General features: G+C 34.1%; 1 protein-coding gene across 1 annotated transcript in view; it reads left to right on the forward strand.

Moving 5' to 3' along the window:
* Window positions 1-17,407, forward strand: part of Naaladl2 (N-acetylated alpha-linked acidic dipeptidase like 2) — an 876,353-nt gene that overhangs the window by 826,777 nt on the left and 32,169 nt on the right. Inside the window, exons 12-13 of the mRNA XM_026382942.2 lie at window positions 657-750; window positions 14,512-14,710. Of these exons, the coding sequence (XP_026238727.2) occupies window positions 657-750; window positions 14,512-14,710 (293 nt within the window). The remainder of the gene's footprint in view (window positions 1-656; window positions 751-14,511; window positions 14,711-17,407) is intronic.

A 17,407-nucleotide genomic window follows, 5' to 3' on the forward strand; every position in this document is an offset into this window, starting at 1 on the left:
GCACATATGACTAGTTGAGTCTATTAAACAGATCTGGTTCAGCTGTGGTGCTTATGTTGGCTTTCTAATATAAGTTCAGATGGGTTGTTGGTAGAATATGCATGTACATGAACTGGAGATATGAACTTTGGAAATGCAGTTTGAAATTTTATTCATTTTAAAAATTTAAATACTGATCTGAAAAAATATATAAATAGAATTGGTTTTGACATTTGGAAACATGGTTAGGAAGAGTAAAACATTAAGGAAAATAGTTCCTAAAATATTAAAGGAATGCTTTATATTGAATTATATTTTAAGTGAAATAAATTGAGCATTAATTCTGTCTGTAGTTTTAATTAGTCTGATAAGCAGATTGTAGATCTCAACTGTTCGTGTGATAGTGATCTGACCTATTGTATAAGGAAATATTTTAAACCTGGTTATGGCTCCTTCAACTAGAGGAGATACTTCATAATAGTTTAGCTCAAAAAGAAAAGGAACAAAATGTCATGTTTATATAAAAGGGAGTTTAAGAAAATAGAGATTTTATTAAATTCTAGTTTTCCTTCTGTGTTTTTATACTCTAGATGTATAAAATACATGAAATAATAATAATAAAAAACAAGCAAACTCTTAATTACCAAATGCTAATTATTTTTTCTTTTTCATTTCAGCTCTCAGGAGAAGTGATTTTGCAAATTGCCAATGAACCAGTTCTGCCCTTTAATGCTCTTGATATAGCTTTAGAAGTTCAAAACAGCCTTAAAGGTAATTTTTCTTTAAATTATAATAATTTTAGAAAATGAAAAATTATTCAACTAATTTTCAACATGGAATAAATGAAGTCACCTACTATCTCATTAACTATGGCAATGGTGTCCCTCCCTTCCTATGGAGACTTATTATGAGAAGGGCCTGGAAGAATTTTAACTGATATGTCAACACAAATGAGATGTGCACAGTGTGAACAGAAGAGTTTATAAATCCTGGTCTCCCTGCTTTCTTTAATCAAAGAGATTTCTAATTCTGTTTCTGTCATTATTTACCAGTTACATATCAGATAATATAGTTCAGAGATCTGATCTATTTTTTTTTTCAACATTGTGCCTAACACCCAGTCATTCCAAACAATGATGCCCCAGAAATTTCTCCTTTGGGATTGGTTTCTAAGGAGTATGGGACCCATTCCATTTGACTGAAATGTTGTCTCCGGTCAAAGATGATAAGGAGACAACCAGAGAAGTATTTCCACAGACTCGATTTAGTCCGTTCATTTTTGAATATGGATCTCTCTGCAGAATTCTGACCCCACCCTAATAATTAATCTCACTTCCTCTATTTCTGTATATGAATCTTTCCATTAGGTTCCTATTTCCCTTCATTAACCACATAAGAAAGAGCAATATTATAATTAAAGATTTCACTCTTGTCTTGAGTCACACATCTTCCTATCAGATTTTTAATGAGTCATTTGTAGACAACTACTTCTCAATGCAAAAGCCAATATTCCAACTACAGTGCTTAAGTGGTTATCTCTGAAAAACAAATCATTCTAGAGTCAGAGATTTCCAGTAACTAGAAATTTAGTACTTTTTATTTTTTCCTTAACTACCTGGATTGCCATTTTACTCAGAAAATTCTCCAACAATTATTTTTTCCTTCAATAATGCATAAAGATTCTTTACTAAAGTGGCTGAAAAACTATGACTTCAGGAGCAATAGAGCCATAGGTCTGTTTGTGTCCCTCATGGTCCTCATACTGCTCTCCATTTTGTATACTTAAGTCAGTCTTCATGTAGTTGTGTTCTTTCCTGCTTTTATCTGACAGTCTCCAGTGTGGATACCTATAGCAGTAACTCTATCTATCTTAAAAACTGGATAGCTATGCATATGACATTTTGCAAAGTAAGAACAGAACAGGTATAAATAAGAGACCAAATAGTTCTGTGAATAATAACTTTTCTGCAAGAATATATTTTAGAACATCTATTTTATTTATTCTGTTGATTATTTCGCTTTTTCTTTGGTTTTCCTTTTCATCCTGTAGAAAATTGCAAATGATACTTTAAGCTTTCAGAGAATAAAAAGAGGAGGTCATTATTTACATTATGTAAATACTGTCCATCTAAAAAGAAGTAGCTATTATGCAGGTTAAGGAGACCCAAAGAGCAGACTTCAAAATGTTATAATATAATAGAATTATAAATGATAAAGTTGTTTTCTGAGTCTAAATTTTCTTTGATAAATGTATAATATCTTAGTAACAAAGACATGAAAAATTATATTTAAGAAAGGTTAAAGCAATAAAGCCAGCAAAAACAAAAGTATTAGCAATAGTATTTTAAATGCTAAATGCTATCATTTTTAAACAACTGAGTTTATTTCTAAAAATCCATAACTAGACCTAATATTTCACATTATAATTGCCATGTGAACATTTTTGGTAAAGTAGGCTAATACTGAAGCTCAAAAAAGGACCTATTGTTCATCATTAGAATTATATTATTAATTTGGTTTTTGGTTAAGGACCACTTTCAACACATGAATTATGATTTGATTTTTCATTTCATAAAGTTAAATATCTACAGATTTTTTTCATGTAATCATTATGGACTTCACAGGATCTCTTGAATTCCTTATTTATTAATTTAATAAAATAAAAACTTAAAACAAAATACAAAAGCTAAATACAGCCAAAAAACAATTAAAATTCCCACTTCTAAGAAACATACATTCATATATAGATAGTTTTCTGTAATATAAAAAAGAGGCAGAATTTTTTTTTAAAAAGAGCAAATTTGAAATTACCATTATGCTTAAATTTTGCCCTAATATCAATCAATATCTTTTGATCAAACTTGCATTTTCAAAATGAATGTTATACTAGAACTTAGCAGTTGTGTCACAGGAGAAAAGATGTCTTTGAAGAAAGGTTCAATGAGTTCCTGGAGATAAGGGGGAACTTGACTCAGGGAACAGGGAGTTCTTGGAATACCCTGATGGAAAAGAATTTCCACACAAGCCAGAGACATGGACAGATTTATTTAGGAAAGCAGGGGCACATTCAAAGGAGAATGTGGACCATCCCTAGAGGGAGAAAACAGAGCCAGTTGGTACGGAATGTTAGGGGCTGGACTAAAGTTGGACTCAGTGTGGAAGTACACAATTTCATGCCAGTTTTTCCTGGGCTTGCACATTGCCCTCTTATTTTTTGCAGGCAAAGACATTAGTTAAGGATGAAGACAAAGGGTGTGGGTTGGGTTACTCAAAAGTGCAACAGTCATGGGCATTTGCTGCCACTCAATGACTCTTGGTGTTTTCTGCATTTTAGAGTTTTATGGATGTTTCATTTGAGACAGTTTCTCTACTTTTATCTCCAAATCCCTATCTCAGCTGTATCCAGAGTACCAAGGAGAGATCCAAATGGGGAGTGTCAATTTGGGAGATGTCCTAACTGTGTTGTTAAGAATTTGAATGAAGGTCTAAGATGTCTGGGGAATGCTTGGATTTAGAAATTGGGAGAAGAGGTCCAATCAGAGGAGCTCATGAAGGAATAACCAAAGAATAAGAGGGAAAAAAAAAGTGAATGTGAAATCTCAAAACCCCATAAATTTAAAAAGAAGAAGAAGAAGAAGAAGAAGAAGAAGAAGAAGAAGAAGAAGAAGAAGAAGAAGAAGAGGAGGGAGTAATGGACCATGGAAGATGCTACTGATTGGCTAAATGATATGAACACAGAATTTAATACTGTATTTAGCAATTTGGAGGTCACTGCGGGTATCAGCAAAAACAGACATTTTCATGCCTTTTTGTTGTTTTGAGTAGTGGTGGTAATGGTATAAGCAAAACTTGATAAAAGGTATTCAATGGAGAATGGGTAGGAATAAATTGAGTGCAAGTGATGTAATTATTAAGAATTATAGAGCAAAGAAAGTTTATCAGATTTTCCCTTTGATGACAATGCTACAATGGATAGGGAAAACTTGTTCAAACCAGAGAGAAAAGGAGAATTTCTGGACTGATTTTCTTGAAAAGGGGAAGCATAAGTTTAAACGACTTTGCCTCAATTAAGAACTTTCTTAGTCCCTTTAGGGTGCTATAACAAAGTCCCTTAGATTTGGTAAATTATAACAGCAGAAATGTCATCACTCAGTTCTGGAGGCTGGAAGTCCAAGATGAAGGCAAAGCAATACAGGTATCATTTTGCTCTATAACCTCACCTGGCAGAAGAGGCCAGCTAGCTGTCTTTGGCTTCTCTTATAAGAGCATTAATCTTATTTTTTAGGGTTCTAGCCTCCCTCATGATCAAATCATTGTCCCAAATACCCAACCTCTTAAGATTGGGAGTTAGGATTTTAACATATGAACTCGGGGGGAACATAACCATTCAGCCCAAAGCAAGAACACAGTAGTACATCCATAGCCATGTGCAGAAACACAAAGCTTATTGTAGATGGTTTTATGGGGTTGGGGCAGCTCTTGCTAAGTCTCTAAAGTCTGAAAAAGCAGTAAAATTGCTCTGTAAGGGAGTGGGAGAATAAAGAACTATAAAAATGTGACAAGTTTATTGGGCACACTAAAGATCCAGAAGAAATAGATATTTAAAGAAATATATAGCCAGGTGTGGTAGAGCATACCTGTAATCCCAGCTGTTCAGGAGGCTGAGGCAGGAGGATGATCCATTGGAGGCCAGCCTAAGCAACTTAGAAAGGCCCTAAGAAACTTAATGAAACCCTCTCTCCATACAAAAAAATTAAAAATCCTGGCAGGGATGTTGCTTGTTGGTAAAGTATCCTTGCAATCAATCCCCAGGACCAAAAATAAAGCAAAACAAATCCCAAAAAGAAATCTGTAATCATAAATGTAATTCAGCATAAGTATTCATTTCTTCCAGCCTTCAGATGGAGATGAAGGTGTAAAAGATAAAAGATTTCTTTCTTAACTCATCACCATGTTGATAGTTGTTGAAAGACAGATTGACAAAAACAAAGCCAACAGATTTATTTAATATAAATTTCATGTGACAGAAGAGCCTTCAGAAATGAAGGTCCAAAGAAAGAGAGAAATATTTATATTTTTAAGCTAATTTTAATGAAAAATAGATAGTTGTATAGGATTGTGATTGTAGTACAGAAGGTTATGGCCTAATGGTAATGAACTATGGAGGTGGGTGGTTACCAATGATCTGATCTGTTTGTTCAGATTATTCTCTGAATTCCTGTCTCTTCAAGGATAAGAATGTTTCTTCCTCCAGGTACAGGCAAGGCATCTTTGATTGGAAAGTTTTACAACCTACTTCATAGGAAGGTCAGAGAATTCTTTTATGGCCTGCTTCAGGGGAAAGTGGTGGGAGACGATCAGAGAGAACTTCTTGTTTTTGATATTTCCTCAAATGTCAAGGTGCCAAACTTTGGGATAATGTGTCCTGAAACCCATCATAGGCATAAAGCCAAGAGGTTTCGCTTTAACCAGGACCAGGGTTTTTCTAAAAGGATAGTAAACTAGTTAGATCAAACTGAGATTGTATGCAAAGGAGCGTTTCTTGTGATGTATCACAACAGGGTAGAAAAAAGTGAGTCTATGTAGAAGTGAGAACAAGGAGGAGGAAGAAGAGCCCACATCAGGTCTTGGGCAATTCAAAGAATTGATTCTAGAAAGATAGGAAGGGTGGTCAGCAAATGGGACCCTGGAAAAGGAGAGTATGGATATTGGCAGTGATAGCGTCCAGGCCAGAGTGGGACCATGGGAAATATGGCAAGTGGTCATGAAAGCTAAACTGGCTAATGCAAATGAAGACCAGAATACATCAACATGGACATTGAAATTGCCAGAAGACAGAAGTGGTGGAAGAGGGAGCGACTGTGAGTCAGGAACTAAATTCTTTAGAGCATGAACAGTAACTTAGAAATGACTCAGAATATCCTCCTGGGGCCCATGATAGGAAGGGCATGGGAGAAATTGAGATCTGAGAGGATATTATCAATAGGCAAAAGCCAGGTTTTGACTCAAACAAAAAAGTAAATATCCTGAGAAGAGGCCACATTGATAAGCTTTTCTTCAGTAGTTACATTCAAGAACATGTCATTATGGCAGGAAAAAGACAAAACTAAAAAGCAAGACTTCAGTTTTTCTCCAAAGATTCCCTCCCCAGCTCCGGCACTGCTTTGTACAGATGAGGCTCTGCCTGAAATGCACGTTCTGGGTTGGATGAGCAGGAGCCCTTTGGCTTCTTGCTGTTTTAACAGACTGCTTCTGCTGCAGGTGAAGAGCTCTTCCTTTGGTTACTTCTGTGTTTTGTTTTCTTTTGATGTAAAATTCCTTGGGTCTCTCTCTGTCACTTTCACTCAGAAAATGTGGCCACTCTTTGAGATGCACCCATCTTAAAAAATAAAAGCAAACTGAAACAAAATGTAATAGATAATAGGTTCAAAAAATTCCTTTTACCATGTCCTGGAAATGAATGAATATTTGATCAAAGTCCTATGGCTTATCCCCTTTAAAGGATACATTTTTTAGCTTATCACTACCGAATTAAAATTATCATGGTCAAACATTATTTAAATGTTAGATAAATTGTAGGCACCTGTTCTATTTTTATTATATTGGTAATGACTTTGTTTCTAAAATAGAATACTTTAAAGTACTAATTGTGAATAATGGACAGGATTTACCAACACCTAAATTAATATTTCATTTTTGTCTACAATGATAGATAATGTCATTATCTAAAAAGAGTTTTCATATTGTGTTAACTGGAATATAATTTTACTGCTTAATACAAACTTAAGTTGTTGATATATTTTTTAGTTTGTTATGACAGTTAGCAGTGATTAGTCTTAAGTTGTAAATTACAGTAGGAAAAAAAAAGTGACCTTGAAGGGCTGAACTATGAAATACTGTTTCTCCTTCCTGCAAAGTGTATAAGTATGAAGGTCTCTGAAACCCAATTGCATTTTCAACAGTGTAATTTTTAGCCCTTGACAACCGGCCATCTTGTTTATTTATTACACTAGTTTACAGTAGCAGCAGACCATTCTCCACCATTCTCACAACCACCCGAAAGAAGGATAATTTACCAATGAATAATTTGTTTGAGTTGATTTATTGTGTCATTCTTGGAAGCTCATTTTGACGAGTGACCTTGGCTCCTAATATTTGGTCAATGCCAAACACATAATATAAAATGAATATTTATATGGGTTTATGAAGATAGAGCATAAATAGTAACTGAAAAGGTAACTGACACACTTCAGATATATTTGTGACAAAGAAAAGTTTGCACCGAAATGCACTGGGACTGGTTTGTGGGGTCAGAGGGAAGCATCAAGAAAAAAATTAAAGTATAACCATACCCTGGAACCTGAAGCAGACTAAGAAGTGATCTTAGTTCACTATTTCCCACTTTCTCTGCTTTTTAAGCATAAAGCAACACTGTAGATAACAACTGTAGAGTTCTGATGCTTTTTGTTTAATATTTGCTATTTTTCTTTGTCAAAATTCTGAATGTTAATTATTTAGCATTATTATAAAAATGTATATGACCAAATAAAGGAAAATAAATTTTTATTTGATCTAACTCTGAATACATTTATTTAGTGCAAGCCAAACTTAGCAAGAAACATAATTTTGAATTCTATGGCTTGTTGCCACCTCCTGATTCTCTCACTAAATGTAAAATAGTTATTGGCAGCGTTTCCTCCTGTTCTTTGAATAACTGACAATGCTGATTTGGTCTGATTTTTTCTTTTTTTATTATCTCTGATAGTTCATTAATGCCCATAACTTTATTTTAGAAGGGACAGTATTTCAAAGTGATCCTACCACTAAGAGAAGCATTTTGTGTCTGTTTGTAGTTTCAACTTTTAAGTGTCACTGTTAACTCCTACAATCACAAGTAATATAGACACATCTACTGTATTTAATCTTCTTTTTGAGTAATATAGAATGAATTTCCCAACTGGTAAAACAAAGTTCTGTGCTATACAAATTGCATGTCTCCAATCTTGGTTTTAATTACCACAAATTCCAACTCTACACAGTCCTATGGATAGTGAGGGATCTGTACACTGCTTACCTCGTGCTCTGAACTCCCTAAGAAGCCCAAGGCACTCTGTTAGAAATCCAAGCAACTCCAAGAAAGACTTTGTTCCCATGAGAATTCTGAATCCTGCTAGATGGGTAGCCATTGGAACCTGAATTGGCATTTTGAAAACTGACCTTTTAGGTCACAAGGATTTCAAAGCATTCTCTGAGAAGTATCTTAACTTGCTTTGATTAATGAAGAAATCTGATAAAATATTTCTAACAACAAATTTAGTCTTGATGTTCAATATAATTTTTTATGAATTCTAACTGTACAGCTCTATTAAGAATTGCATTGCCTTTGTTGGTAATCCACACCTAATTCAGAAAAAGGACTTGAGACTATTGGATCTGTAAGAGAATCTGTTTTTTCTCCACATTGTCTATATTTGCATCTAGAAGAAAGTTTTTCTTCAACACCATTTCTTATATTTTTATCACATACCATCCCTTAATTATTATTCTAGTATCCCTGTTCATTTTGTTCTCCTTGGAACCTACTTCTTTTATTTATCTTCTATCTCACAGTCAGCTTCTCTTTGTGGTCATCCTTTACTTACCTGCTCACCCAAGTTTGCTTTTCATTTTTAGTTGCTTTCATGTGACAGTATGGGGATTGAAAGCTGCTAGTGAGTTTTCATTTTTTGTACTCTTACATTATAGTAATGGTCTGTTGTTTGATGACTTTTCTCTCTAAATGTATTTTTAGGATAAATTTCTTTGCCCATGACAGTATAGAACCATAATCCATTATTCTATGTACGCTGTCTCCCTGGCAACACTTTTAAAGTTATTTCTATAAAAAATATTTTTGCACAAGGTCCTGGGTTTGATCCCTAGCAAGAAAATAACAACAACAACAACAAAAAAAAACGTTTTATCTTGGCTTGTAATAGAACATAAATACCCTTGCCCTCATTTTGATTAATTTTGTTTTAGCTCCTTTTTTTTTTTTTTTGGTCTTTTTCTATTTCCTGGTTTAGCCAATACATAATTAAACTCACATATATTATTAAACATACAATTCCAGATTTCTGCTGCAGGAGGATAATGGTAAGAATAAACTACACATAAATGTAATTCATAAGAATGTCTTGGCTCATTCTTCTAAAGCAGCCAATAACTAGATCATTTAATCACAAATATATCACAGTGACATCTATGAATGATAGAAAGAGACCAAATTTCACTTTCTGCACCAGGCTGACAGACTGGTAGAACCCGTGTCATGTAGTATATTGAAATCTTGCTAAATTTTCATTTGCTGGGGCCATCTAGATTATTGGAAAATCTTAAAAATTTATAAATACTTTTTGTCACTTTGTTAAAAATAAAGTGGCTACCTGAATTCTTCTAAACCTGCTGATCTGGCATTTTTGCAAAAAGCATTTCTATTGTTTCTATTGTATTGTTTAGCCAAATTATCCATTGTCTTCTGTATATAATATCCTGTATATACATGCATTATAAAATCAGTGTTAGATTCTATGAGTATCAATACTCCACTAGCTGACATATTTCTAGCTTTACCTGAGTTTTGCTTGTATAACATCTTTTAGTAACCAGCCAAGGTGATACAGTGTGATTCATACTAAAGAAGGCAGCATGAAGAATAGAAAAATGTAGAAAAATGAAGGACTGTTGATTCCACTGGCTGAAATCATATTGGCAATTTTTTCTCTTCTCTTTAGTGATGCCACAAGATATTTTGAAGATGACATTAAATAACATACATTTTCCTCCCCAAATAATCTCCTATTCTGCTTTTAACCACCATATTATGTGCAACATAAATCATACTTTTTCTTGTCACTATAAATCAGTGAAGTCTAAGCTGTGATTGTGCAATTGTTAGCACCTTTAAAACTGTGATAAGCTCATCCATAGAAGAATAGGTACTGTGAAATACTTCAAAGAAAAAGGCTGTGTTTGTTTGATATAAAAAAATGTAGTTTTAGAGTATGACCAGTACATTTCACTCTTAATTTAAAATGAAATTGAGTGGGTTTTTAAAACTACAGCCACAAAATAGAACCAAAAGATATAGAAATAGAAATAAACTAAAATCTAAAACTTTTGGAGTATAAAGCCCTGAAGAGACCATAATAATAGACAGTAAAATCACTCTTTAAAATAGGACTGGTATAAATTTGTCAGAAGTTGTAAAACAGACATAATACACAGGAGTTTATGCCAATGAAACTCATCACACAGTGAAGTGTTTCAGATGAGAGTTGGTGCCTGCAGGGCCCAGACCCTGGCAGGTGGGAACCTGGGTGACTCAGTGGATGCAGTCAGCCCTGCAGGTAAAAGTCTTATCTGGAAGTCATATGTGGATAGGAAGTTGCTGTTCTACACTTGAAAGATACTTTGGGAGTACCTTCTGAGTCAAGGGAAGCACCTAGGCTATACTATCAAGGTCACTTTACAAAGCTTCTGGCATTGTGACATTTCCACCTCACTCTAGCTCAGAACTGAGCTGGGGATTAAGTCCAATTTATAAATTAAGAAACTGAGCCTCAGAGAGACATTGTGTCTTGGCCAGATGTATACATTTAGTAAGTCCTAGGTCAGGCCTGAATCTGCCTTTCCTACTGCACCTCGCTGCCTCATGAACCACACTGTCTTTAGGGGAAGATCTGCAGTAATCATAAAAGTTGGCTGGAAGGCAGAGGATTCCCTGATTTGTTTCCTCCAATACACCTTTAGGTCTTTTCTGAGTTGACCTGTTCAGATATCAAAATCCATCTCAGTGTCCATTGTCTCTTTTATAATATCCACCTCCATTCTCTCCACAATAAGCTATGAGAGGAAAGTTTTATGTAAGAATTAGATCCATCCACTAGAAGGGTGAAGACTGAGGGAAGAAAGTAAGATATGAATATTGTTGTTTACAGATAAAACAACCTCTTTCCAATGCTTCAGTGTAGGTAAAATCCTAGGACTTTTAAGAGCTCCTCTTAAAAGTTTGATGTTTAGGTAAATTCATGATCTCAACACTCTAGATTCACTCCTTTACTGTGTTTAGTGAAATCATCATTTCCCCCAAACATACTGAAGGACAGTATTTGAGTAATTTATTCAAGACTGCACTGATAGAAATTATGTTCACTGGCCTCTTTTTATCTGTCTTTGAACATTAAGTGCTTGGTGTTTAGAATCCATACATATAACTTAAAAATAACCCTGTCTAGGACAAATCTCTAGTTTCCAGTTCAATTTCTTTGGTCAAATGGACTTATTGTTTTATTAAACTTAAACTTTTAATAGCCTCTTCAATTCTATGATTTCAACATTCACTATGCCTTAAGTGAAATTTTACATATTAGTTTTTATAGCTTATTTGTAAGGAATATTTTAATTCAATTTAGTTTAACATTTCATTACCTTGAATTACCTCTTCTCTTTTAAGTTTCTTTCTTTTCTTTTCCAACAATTGATTTGTTGCAAGAAAGTAAATTAAATAGTATTTCTTGAATGATTTTGTGGACATGGTTTAACATAATAATATATCTCAAAGAAGGCATTATCTTATAACTCAACATTCCGTCAACAAAATTTTTAATAAATAACTACCAGAGAACAGTTATTATGCAAGCATCTGAAAATGCAAAGACAAAACATTTGCTGACCATGTGTGATTCTTTTCAGTCAAGAAAACAAGAGAGACAAGGCAAATGAGGATAAAAATATTGCAAATGCTTTGATGCTATGATAAGAGTACACAGTGCAATCACTTGTTGGTTGAATGAAATGCCTGGTACAGTTTCAGTGTCAGGGAAATGACAGCAATGTCTTCCCTCACAAATTGGACATTCTACTGCAGGTCCCAAGGGGCACAAAAGATCAGTCCTTCTGGGTCACCAAGGCTCCAGTGAAGAAGGAGGCATTTCTTTCTGGGTCCTGTTTAAAGGAAAAATAAAACAAGCTCTAATTGCCAGAGAAATGGCTACTAGGAATTATGTGGAAAATTATTTATGTATCAGAATGATTGAAGGAACATGGAAGCAGAGATGCTTTTTAATTTGTAACCTTGAACCCTGGAAGCAATGCGTACTGTACCTGTGTGTGGCAGGTTTCTATGTCAGGGTTCTTTCTGGAACTAGCTAGTTCCTGAAGCTGTCAATTTTCTAAATCTGCTCCACCATGAAAGATAAATTCATTTAAAGCTAAATAAGGTAGAATGGTACAATTTGTCTCACTTGATTCAGCAGTAATGCCTTCAATTCTGTAGAGTATGTTAGATCAGAACAGATTTTTCTTTCTTAAATGGAAGACTCTCAAGGATGTCGAAGTTGTTTTTTCTGTTGTTCAGTCTTTCAATTCCAGTGTACTCTGAATGTGAGTCATTCATCTTATGCATTCCTTGTACAGGTACTCCCTCTAAGTTCGCTATATATTAACTTTGGTGAATCATTATAACTTAAGAAGAATCTTCATAAAATAACTCTGAGCAACATATTTGGGATTACATTTGCACAATGAATAAAAATACTTGCTCCAGCAACCTCAAGTTTTGCTGTAAAATCAAACAAGATAATGAATGTGAAATGTATTTTAAGAATATCAAAGGCCAAAACTTTGTGGATTCCTACAAGTGACTTTACTCATATTAATTTCAGTAAATAGGGAGCTACATATTAGCTTCAAGTATCCTTTTTTTCTCCTACCAAAGTCTTTTACTAGGTTTGTGCATATGTAATAAAAACAATTATTATATTTTCTGAAAATGCTCCTTATACCACAGCCTGTGTATCTTATCTCATTGTATCCTTTACAAAATGATTATATATTTACAAAATTTTATTTTATTATTACACTTATTCTAAACATGCTTTATTGGATTTATTTCGTAAGCAATTATTGAGTGGCAGTACTCCACTGGACTCTAAAGAAATTGACAGTCCCCATTAAATTTAAATGAGAAATAATAAAGATTATTTTGTCAGAGTTTGGTCATTCTATGATTCACCTATTTCATGCATCAGTGCTAATTCTAAACTTATTTTCCTTTTCTTAACCTATTATTACCTTTCTGCAGTGTTTCTTCAATTTTAAGGTGCATAATAGGAGTAATGTATTGAAATGGAGATTCCCAGGCTGTACCCCTAGAAAGATTAAGCAGACCTGGGGATCTGCATTTTCATGAAGTGTTTGGGGGAGCTGGTGATCTCTTGGATTTCACTTGGAAAGAGTACTTACATGATGTGTCCTTTTGATCCAGGACTCTCCCTAATGAAGGCAACATCAGACCTCCTCAAATCCCTCCATCTGCCTGTCTCACTGTCACACTCTCAGACGCCAACTTAGATTTTTCAGTCTATATTCATTCATCACCCTGCCGTGAAATAATCCTCTGTTGTGATGCGCTGACCTTATTGGAGTCACTTGTACTGAGTCTCCTGAGAATGACACCACCTTTTGTTTCACTTAAAAACTAAGTGATGTGGTGGAATGTCTGGAAGAGAATGAAGGAGTGCCCCTGACAAAAGAAAGAGTTTTAAAGGATGTCTCAATACAAATCAGCTGGCAACTGCTTGCCTGTAGGGAAAATCCTTTATATTTATTAATTATTGAATCTTCATAACAAATCTATAAAGTATGTTCTATCATTACTTTCATTTTATAGTTAAAGACACTGAGGCTCAGTAACTTTATCAATATCACTCAAATAGTATAGGGTGAAGAAGGAGTTTAGGTCAGGTGGACTGTCTCCAGGGTTCAGGGTCCATTACAGTTCTAGTGCTACTTTTCTCTTAATCAAAGGAGTGACTTGTGTACCTCTTGTAACCACCATTAGCATAAGAATAACTTTCAGTAATTTGCAAAACAAGAAAAAGAAATCAAAACAATTCTCAAAAGCAAATCAAAACAAAACTGACACTATACTGGGATAGTTTCTCTTAATAGAGAATACTCCATGGTAAGTGTAAATACTTGAATCAGAAAATCTGGGCTTCTAATTGTGGACTGTTACTACCTTACTTGATGACCTATGAAATTTGCTTACCTTAATTCATTCTCAGGTTCTAATAAGATGAATTGACAATGCAAGGTTTGGTAAATATTAAATAAAATAATTAAGTAAGTGCTCAAGGTAATGTCTGTAATATAGCAATCTCTCCACAATCAATATCTATTTACTGCTATTGTGATTGGTAGTAATAAACTTAATTTAGTAGACTATGAAAACTAGGCTAGACAACACTTTTGGCAAAATGAAATACGTTATCAAAGTTTAATTGATGTGGAATCTTTTCCTTGTGATGGGCAAAATTCAAATACCTGCATTCCTTTTTGTGAAGTGACAGGAAAAAAAGTGAAGTGTCACAGATAATACACTTCATCTTGGGTGGTCTGCCTGGTTTACAATTTAGAGTCACAATGGCAGAAGTTGACTTTGCTCCTTTGAGTGTGTCTCTTCTGAGATGGCTCATTTATCTTCCACAGGTGATCATCCCAATGCTCAGCACCTGCTAGCCATGGCATCAGGACTGCGGGAGATCGCTGAACTCTTTCAGTCAGATGAAATGCGACCTGCTAATGATCCCAAGGAGAGAGCTCCTGTCCGTGTTCGGATGCTGAATGACATCCTCCAAGACATGGAGAAGAGCTTCCTGGTACAGCAGGTGCCACCGGGTTTTTATAGGTAGGATATTTATTTCCAAATGTATTTATTTATTGATTTTTGCCCTTGATTAAGTTGTTTTAATTTTTAAAATATGTATTTTCTGTGAATATGACACTTAAAAAAAAACTATGAGGCCATAACATCTACAATTTGAAGACTATCCTTCGGCCAAAGAAAAGTTCAAATGTAAAAATAGAGAATAAAGAAAACTTGTTTTTAACAGTAACCATATAGAAAATGACTAAGAATATTTTTACATTAATTTCAGCATCAGTCAAATGTGATATGGCTACTGAAAAAAGCAAACAGAATTAAAGCTCTGTGGATATTACATCCTAGTCTGGATGCCTTAAGCATCTGAATATTTGGGTAACACAAGGTTTTTAGGATATTGGCTTTTAGGACAAAAGTTCTGTGATCCAACAAGCATCTAAGCTCTCTCCACATCTTAATTTCTATGTCTATAAAGTGAGACAGTAAAATGAAATCTTTTTATTGAAAAAAAAGCTTTTCATATTTCTGATGTTTGATAATTTCTCTTTATGATTTTAAACTCAAATTTACATTTAAAATCCATAGTTATATAATAAATATCCTTTAAAAAAATGTAGGTACTAGGGATTAAACCCTATGTCCCCAGTCCTTTAATCTTTTTTTTTTTTTTTTTTTTTTTTTTTTTTTTTTTACATTTTAAGGCAGGGTTTCACTAAGTTGCTTAGGGCCTCGCTAAATTTTTGAGGCTAGCCTCAAACTTGAGATCTTCTTGCCTCAGCCTCTTAAGCTGCTGGATTACAGGTGTCTACCACCATGCCCAGCCTTTATATAATGTCTTCTAACAATATGACCCAGTAAGACTTTGGAAAATAGTCACTTATTAAAATACTTTAAAGGAACTGTATGCTTCAATGCATTCTTTTAAAGCATCAGAAATGGAGCATTCCCCTTGTTAAAAACACCTGTTTTTTAAAAAACAGGTTCTTCTAGTGCAGGAATGGGAAACAGAAAGAACAAGGTAATTAAATAAAATGTAGTGATGGTAGATATTGTAATAAGAACTAAAGAGAAAAAGCAAACCACATTAAATCCAGCTTTATTAAAAAGTTCTTAGCAGGTTAGGCACGTTATGTTTTGGGATACATTTAGTAATTTTTTCTATTTTCTTAATTTATTAAGAAAAAATTAGAGGCTAAAAAAAATCATACAAAATGAGTATATTCGATATATGACAAAATAGTAAACTTTCCTCATTTGTTTTTCCTGGCACCTGCACTAGATATAAAGGACACCTCTATAAGCTAAGTTTTCCATCTAGTAAATTCTTTACCCTTTCAATAACCTGTATGTACTTAATTTACTTTATCATGCATTTTTAATAGAAAAGTAAGTATTTGCCTGCCCCTGAGTTAATAATGAGCAAACAAATGGTATTGTTTTTTTCTGTGAGTAATATTATAACAGAGTACATTTTATCCCAGCTGTACAGGACTTGAAATGTTGATTATGAAATGTCCTGATTCATATAACAAACTTTAGGGATGAAAACTTATGGTGAAATATTTTGATATTGTGCTAAACTTTTGCTACTGTTTTTAAAAGGATACATATCTGACATTCTTTTCCTGAGTTCAAATGCTAGATCATATGATCAACTGATATTTAGCTTCATAAGAAAACTGTCCAATTTCTTCCCAAGTGGCTCTACCATTTTACATTCTCACCAGGGATAAATGACACTTTTGGTTGCTCCACATTCTCAACAAAATTTGGTATTGATGGTGGTTTGGGAATTCACTATTTTAATAGGTGTATATTGGTCTGTTCTTTTGAACTTACAGTTCTCTATGACACATGATTTGCAACATCTCTTTGTATGCTTATTTTCCATCACCATAGCTTCAGCAATGAAATATCTGTTGCAATAGTCTGTCCATTTTTTGAAACTGAGCTGTTTGTTTTCTGGTTGTTGAATTTTAAGAATCCTTCCTGTAACTTGGATATAACATCCTATTATCGGATATATGTTTCATAAAGATATTTTTATATCTTTGCTGATATAAAGTTTGTTTAGTTTTAATGTCATCTAGCTTATTGGTTTTCCCTTCACACATCATGCTTTTTTGCGTTGTATTGAGAAAGTGATCGTCAAACCCAAGGTTACCTAGAGTTTCTCCTACGCTATGTTTGAGAAGTTTTATTATTATGTGTTTTGCACTTAGGTCTATGATCAGTTTTGAGTTTATTTTTGTATATAAGTTTTGGTTTATATATAAAATTTTTCTTTTTCTGCACAAAAATGTTCCGTTTTCGCACATTGTTTAGACTCCACCTTTCTTCATTGACTTGCCTCTGCTCTTTGGTCACACATTGTAGTTTTAATATTGCCTTTTGCCGGCAGCATCTTACTAGTTCCCAGTAGAATAGCTCTCAGAATTAAGAATGCCATATAAAAGTGATACTGGAGGGGCAGGAGTTGTGGCTTAGTGGACGAGTACTTGCTTCCTACAGGTGAGGCACTGGGTTCGATTCTCAGTACCACATATAAATAAATAAAATAAAGGTTCAACAACTAAAAAAAAAATTTAAAAAAGAAAAGTGATAGTGGAGAAAGGGCATTGTGCTTGGGATTTACAAAAGTGAGAAGACGTTTGAGCATTAAAATGTGTCTTTTCCTTTCAGATGACCTGCAAGCTAATTAGTACATGAGAACCAGATGCT

This window comes from Urocitellus parryii, chromosome 2 (genome assembly GCF_045843805.1).
Source record: "Urocitellus parryii isolate mUroPar1 chromosome 2, mUroPar1.hap1, whole genome shotgun sequence".
NCBI lineage: Eukaryota > Metazoa > Chordata > Mammalia > Rodentia > Sciuridae > Urocitellus > Urocitellus parryii.